The 7430-nt window shown below is 43.1% G+C and overlaps 1 protein-coding gene across 1 annotated transcript; it reads right to left on the bottom strand.

The window, feature by feature from the left end:
* Positions 1-3466: 3466 nt before the first annotated feature.
* On the bottom strand, positions 3467-4733 carry LOC102713279 (transcription factor MYB20-like). Its single transcript, XM_006655919.3, has 3 exons — positions 4511-4733; positions 4278-4407; positions 3467-4190 (listed from the first exon to the last, which is right to left on the bottom strand). The coding sequence occupies exons 1-3, from the start codon at positions 4641-4643 to the stop codon at positions 3614-3616; spliced, it is 840 nt and encodes a 279-aa protein (XP_006655982.2). The 5' UTR covers positions 4644-4733; the 3' UTR covers positions 3467-3613.
* Between the last annotated feature and the right edge of the window lie 2697 nt (positions 4734-7430).

The raw sequence follows: 7430 nt of genomic DNA, 5'->3' as shown, positions 1-7430 counted from the left end.
TCACTTATGTATGTCATGGTATGTTCGTGCCCTGACCTATCACATGCTTTGAGTGTTGCCAGTAAATACATGGCTAATCCTGGTAAAGAGCATTGGAAAGCAGTTCAATAGATTTTTCAGATATCTGCGTGGTACTTCTAATGCTTGTTTGCAGTTCGGGACGTGTAGAGATGGACTTGTTGGTTATGTGAATTCAGATTTTGCTGGAGATTTGGATAAGAGAAGATCGCTTACAGGTTATGTTTACACTATTGGAGGTTGTGCTGTTAGTTGGAAGGCAAGTTTGCAAGCAACTTTGACTTATCTACTACTGAAGCAGAGTACATGGCTATTTCTAAAGCTTGCAAAGAAGCTATTTGGCTCAGAGACTTGTATACTGAGCTTTGTGGAGTTACATCTTGTATAAATATATTTTGTGACAGTCAAAATGTAATTTGCCTTACAAAGTATCAGATGTTTCATGAGAGAACTAAGCACATTGATGTCAGATATCACTTTATTCGAGTTGTTATTGCTGATGGTGATGTTAAGGTATGCAAGATAAGTACTCATGTTAACCCAGCTGACATGATGACAAAGTCAGTTCCTATCGCTAAGTTTGAGCTTTGCTCAAGCTTGGTTGGTGTTATGGTATAGTCCAAGAGACTATTTGGCGCGCAATCAATTTGACCTATGAGGTGTTTATTGGTGATTGATGATTTTGATGCTACAAGAGGAAATTCGTCTCAAGGTAGAGATTGTTAAATATGTGATCCGAATTGTAACGGGAATTATATTCGGATTAGTTTCCTAGTAGATTTCTCCCAGTTGTTTCCTAGTAGGAGTCAGATTAGTTTTCTAATAGGATTCTTTCGCCTAATACTGCTAGGACTCTTAGATTTTCCCCTTATATATAATCTTATAGTCTGCACGGGAAGAGGCGAGTTCTCATTGTTTCCCCTGCATTGTAATCATATCCTCATAGTGGTTATTGCCGGTTGACTCCCGTGGTTTTTCCACGAAGATTTTTCACGTTAAATTCGTGTCTCGTTGTGCCTTTGTTTCTAACAACCCATGGTTACACCAGTCAGTCATCACAGCATGATCGTGCCCAAAAGGGCAGTGTTTCCATCGTACTACTCACTCTGTTCTAAAATAAACCATTTTTCATTTTTTATCTATAATTTTTGACTTTTCGTCTTATTTAAATTTTTTTTGCGATTGATATTTTTGTTTTTATTAGATGATAAATCATAAATAGTACTTTACGTGTGAATAATTTTTTTAATTTTCTGAAAATTTTTCAAATAAGACAGATGGTCAAACGCTGGGAAAAAAAATCAAAGAATTGGTTTTTTTAAGTACAGAGCGAGTACGTGACATCTCACCTCAAGTTGCCAATCACTGCAGCTGCTACTACTGTACGAGCATTTGATAGTTGATCTCATTCTCATCACCATCATATCACTCGCTATTTTCCATGTTTTTTTGTTTTGGCATGATGAGGAGGTGGGGCCCAGGGACTTGAGGAAAAGATGGAGGTGCATGCAGTGCGGTGTGCTTGCGTGGCGGTCGTGTGGCCTGGACGGATGGCCGATGACATCATCATCACGCCAGGATGATGTCGTGCACGCCGGGGGGTGAACCCGAACCGAGCTTTCAAATGGCTTCGATCTCATGAAACCATCAAATTCGCACTGGGATCCAGTCTACTGCAGCGAGCTTAGAGCACTTTACGTTAGGTCTTTTTTTTCTTTTCCTCTCGTTCCGATTGAATTGGATTTTCAAGATCATATGATACAGTAATTAGCACAACACATTACCCAACTACTCCATTCTTTTAAAAAAACTTATTTTCTGTGTCTGAACTTTTTATCATCCATTTTATTTAAAAATAAATAAAAAACGAAAAAATAGTCATGCTTAAATTCATTCATGTTCTATCATCTAATAGCAAAAAAGTATTAATCATAATTTTTTAATAAGACAACGTCAAATATTTTATCTAAAACCTAGAAAATTGATTTATTTTGAAACAGATGTTGCACTTGGAAGTCGATCCGGAACTACATCGAATTCAGAGCTGATTCGCGAATTGCTCTTAATTGGACCGAAGCTGATCAGCTTGTGGTCGCATCCGAGGAATCAGCAGAGCTGGTGCTTAATTGTAAGGGAAAGTATTATAAAGCCTCAAGAGAATGTTTTCTTATTTATTACATGCTATCTAAAAAATTATTAAAATATTTTAAAAAAATTATAAAGATAGATTAATATAAGATATATCATTGTACAAACATGCAAGTTTAAATATGACTTCTATAATCCATAACAAAAATAACAAATATGATTATATACTATTCAACGTTTAATTTGTTATTTTTGTTATGGATTGTAGAACTTGCATGTTTGTGTAGTGTTATATCTTATATTAATTTATCTTCATGATTTTTTAAAATTTTTTCATAACTATTTAGATAGCATGTAATAGACGAGAGTACGTCTTCTTTAAGAGTTTAAAATCCACTCCCAACAAGTCAAAGAGAGAACAGTGTACATTGAGTCTGTAAATTACTGTCTCGTGAAAAAGGAAAAGTAAGAAAAGAAAAACACGCATAAAAATCACGGCCTTGGCAGGACTGACCTGCTTGCCAACTGCAACTAGGGGTGTTTAGATTAAGAAAATTTTTAGAAGAAGTGTCACGTTAAATATTTGATCGAATATCGAAAGGAGTTTTTAGACACGAATGAAAAAACGAATTTTACAGCTAGCCTAGAAACCGCGACACGAATCTTTTGAGGAGAAATGTCACATTAAATATTTGATCGAATATCGGAAGGAGTTTTTAGACACGAATGAAAAAACAAATTTTACGGCTAGCCTGGAAACCGCGAGACGAATTTTGAGCTTAATTAATCCGTCATTAGCACATGTTGGTTAATGTAGCACTTATGGATAATCATGAACTAATTAGACTTAAAAATCCGTCTCAATATTTCTTTCGTAACTGTGTAATTAGTTTTTTGGTTTATCTATGTTTAATGCTTTATTTAGATGTCTAAAAATTTGATGTGATGTTTATGAAAAAAAAAATGTATGAACTAAACAAGGCCTGAATAGGGTCAAGGCAGGCAAGCGGCGCGGCGGCGACGCGACACCCCGTCCGTCGCCCACGCCCACGCCCACGCGCGCGTCATGACAACCCACGCCAAAGGCCTCTCGCTCTGTGCACCGCCGCACCCCGCACGCGGAGAGGCGAAAAACCCCCCCGGATACCGACACGCCGCGGCGCGCCACGCGCACGCCACACGCGCGCGGCGCCACCGCTGACCGCTGCCGCGTCCGCGTCCGCGTCCGCTCCGCCGCGCCCGAGCCGAGCTAGCTGCAAGCAAGAAAACGCATCGCGCCTTTGCATGCTGCTGGGATGGAGCACAGCACGGGGGTCGCGCTCGTCGCACCCGTTTTTGTTTTTCTGTCAACATTCGGTGCAACAACCATGGCCTTGCATGCATTCTCTCCAAGAAAAGTTTGGGGGAGGGAAAAACACATGGAAAGCTGAGCTACTAAGCTAGCTAGGAATTGGCGCGAGGAGGAGGAGACGAAGAGAATTCGTCTATGTACATTGCTGGGATCGCGTCAGATGATCCAGACGTCTTGATCGTCGAAGCCGGCGTCATGGTAGTAATGGGCGAACGGGTCGACGTCGACGCCGGCGTCGGAGATGAGGCCGTCCCAGCCGACGTCCATGATGCCGTCCATGCCGAACAGGTACATGGGCTCCGGCCACTCCGTCACGTCCACGCCTGACACCGCCGAGGAGGAGCAGGACGGGGAGAGCACCGAAGCAGGGGAAACAGAGCAGGTGCTTGTGGCACCCTCGGCCGCCGCCAACGCCGGAGGCGGCGGCGGCGCTGTCATCTCGTGCAGCTCGATCAACGGCGAAGGCTCCTCCTCCTCCTCATTCCCATCGGCCTCCCGCATTATATCGCCGCCCTGCTGCTCTTGAGGCGGCGGCGGCCCTTGCTGCTCCGGGGGCTCCGGTGGCGGTGGCGTGGCGTCCTGCTCGCACGGCGGAGGACGAGGCGGCTCCAACACCTGGTGGGTGACTGGGTCGATGCCTATCTTGCGGAGCTTCTTCTTGATGTGCGTGTTCCAGTGGTTCTTGATCTCGTTGTCCGTCCTCCCGGGGAGCCGCGCCGCGATCTTGGACCACCTGCGCCATCACAGCATTAATTCATGCGACCACGACGGAGACGACGCCCATGAACGTGCGCTCACACACACACAGCATGCCACACACCTGTTGCCGAGCTGCTTGTGCAGCTCGATGACGAGCCGCTCCTCGTCGTCGGAGAGGAGGCCCCTCTTGAGGTCGGGCCTCAGGTAGTTGGTCCACCTCAGCCTGCAGCTCTTCCCGCACCTCAGCAACCCTACAAGAGCACCACCACGCATGGCACCGTCAAGATTCCGTCTTGCACCCCTCACATGCATTCGCGTATGGGCATCAATGGCCAGCAACAAGCAGCTCCTCACCTGCGAGCTTGGGGACGACCCGCCAGCAGCAGTGGCCGTGGGTGAGGAGGAAACCGACGAGCTTCTGGTCCTCCTCCGCCGTCCACGGCCCCTTCTTCAGTCCCACCTTGTCGCAGCACGGCTGCCTCCCCATCGCACGCAAACACCCCTTCTAGCTCCAGCTGCAGCAAGACGCGATGGCTCGTTCACTCAGTTCTTCCGCGTGACGGCGGCCGGCCTGATGCCTGGGTGTCTCTGTTCCAGGTGAGACCGGCGGGTGCACCGGAGCTGCATTTTATAGAGAGGATCGATCAGAGGAAGAAGAAGGGCCAGGTCGTCAGGTGAGAGGAGGAGGAGAGAAGGGAGACGGGCACGTGGCGGGAAGGGAGGGCGAGGCGAGTCGTACGTGTGAGGCCGTCTCTGAGGGCGCCATGCCGACGGCAACAGTGGCCGGGTTTGGGCTCGCCCCGGCAACGCGCCAGTGGATCATCGGTGTTTGGGAATTTGGAGTTTCTTGCAGATTAACGGATGGGTGCTCGCTAGCTCGGCTTGTTGTTTACGCCAGGCATGTCTACGTAATATGTGGCCAAATGCACCGATACACGCCGTGCGATTTTTTGAACTGTTTGGATATGCTTTAATATCCATGTGCAATGAACGGAGGGGTCGTTCGCAGCTGAACATTTCAGCGGGTCTAATCAGCGCACTTAAAACATCAAAAGTTATTAGTGTATAATTAATCAGTGCAGGTAAAACAAAGAAAATTATTAGCGTATAATTAATTGAGGATTAACTTTTACAACGTTGAAAAATAAATTGATTTGATTTTTTAAAACAACTTTCAATTGTTTAGTGGTTAGGGAAATATGCATATTGCAAAAGAGGAAAAATTTATGCCTAACACATTACATGTAAGAGCATCCCCAACTGCTCATCTATCCTATCCTCTATCCTGAAAATAGAGGATGAAGACTACAAATTGAGCTTCAGCAAAACGGTTATCGTATCATCTATTTTTAGATGTCATCCATATTAAGAGAGAACCTTCATATTTGGATGATCTCTCTCTATCCTACAAAGAGATATAGAGGATGTCATATATGAATGATCTAGTGGAGTACATAGAGATATAAAGGATGAAACTAATTTAGATGATCATCCAAATGAATATATGGATAACCAAATTTAGATGAGTTGTTGAAGATGCTCTAAACATACACCCTTAAAAACATCCCCAACAGCTTATCCATCCCATCTTTTATCCTAGCAATAGAGGATGAAGAGTAAAATTTGAGCTCCAGCAGAACATCTATCCTATCATCTATTTTTGGATGTCATCTATATTAGGAGAGAGAAACTCTATATTTAGATGTTCTCTCCAATCCTCCAAATAGATATGGAGGATGTCATATATAGATGATATGCTGAAGTACAAAGTGATATGAAAGATAAAATTATTTTAGATTATCTTCAAAATAAAGATATAGATGGTCAAATTTAAATAAGTTATTAGAGATGCTCTAACCTTTTCCTCCCCTCTCCCCTCCTTTAAACTCCCACAAGGTTGTAGAAACCCGAGTGACTGCTCGCCTTCACCGCCACCGTCCAACCATGGCAGCACAACAAGACACTAATGATATTGGTGAAACACCTCCCCCCTTCGTCCCCACACATACACGCAAGTGACTTTAACCCTCATTTTACCTCCATAAGCTAGTGATGGCGTGTGCCGCTCCCATGCGTCTTCCCTTGCCCCAGCTCTTAATTAGGCCGCGTTCGGTCAAGTGGGCGTAAGTTAACTTATATCTAACACAAAAAACATAGTAATGAATTAGTATATGATTAATTAATTATTTAAAAAATACAAAATAGATTAATATGATTTTTTAAAACAATTTTTCTATATAAAATTTTTACAAAAAATACACCGTTTAGCAGTTCGGGAAGCGTGCGTGCCGAAAACGAGAAAGATAAGTTAATTTATATGGGGCAAGAACGCGGCCTTAGTCATGGAATCTCTCTTTTCTCCCTCTCCACCACCATCAGAACTATTCTTAACCATATTCTTAACCCTAACTCCGTTGCCGTTCCGAAGCTTATCCCTAAAATTGGGGAAAGTAGAAGTGGGGTCATTGGGACATGAATCGTGAAGTGGATCCGATGTTAGAAATCCAAAAGACTTTGCCTACATTTGTTTTGTCAAATATGGTTTAGCATTTCCCTTTTATGTTTCGTTCTAGGCTTTGCTATGTGGACCTGAGATTCTCTCTACCAGGGCCTGTTCGATTGAGCGAAAATCGGGGTCAGTTATCCGACGCGGAAACGTATATATAGATTAATATATGATTAATTAATTATTAATTATAAAAAATATAAAATAGATTAATATGGTTTTTTAAAACAACTTTACTATAAAAAATTTAAAAAAATACAACTTTCGGGAAACGTGTGCGCGGAAAATGATGGATATGGAGGGTGGTAAGAGGGAGCCGAACATGGCCCAATGAAATCAAGTTGGCCTTGGTATTTAGGCTCATGTTCGAAACGAATTTAAGCCGAGTCTACTTCGGCACTGCAAATAAATTCATTCAATAATGTGATGGGATCGTTTTGAATTTGCTCGAGAGAAAGTCCGAACCGATAACCGGATTGCATGTAATGTGCTGGCTGAAGGGGATTAACGTAAAACTTTGGTAAGGAAGGATCCAAAGAAAATTTCACTCTTTTATAGTTCGCCCCATCTAATAATGGGAAAGAAGGCTACAAGGAATATTGGATTTTATGACGTGGATATACTAAAGTTGGTCTTGGTCTAGCAAAATTCGCTTTCAATTGATTCAGTGCAAATATGTGTTTTATTCCTACTTTCTTCGTTTTAAAATAAAGATTAATATTTCTAGCTACAAATCTTACACAGAGTAGTATGTTACTGGGCAAAAAA

This window comes from Oryza brachyantha, chromosome 6 (genome assembly GCF_000231095.2).
Source record: "Oryza brachyantha chromosome 6, ObraRS2, whole genome shotgun sequence".
Classification (NCBI taxonomy): domain Eukaryota; kingdom Viridiplantae; phylum Streptophyta; class Magnoliopsida; order Poales; family Poaceae; genus Oryza; species Oryza brachyantha.
The sequence above is the reverse complement of the archived record's forward strand: the minus strand, read 5'-3'. Positions and strand labels throughout refer to the sequence as shown.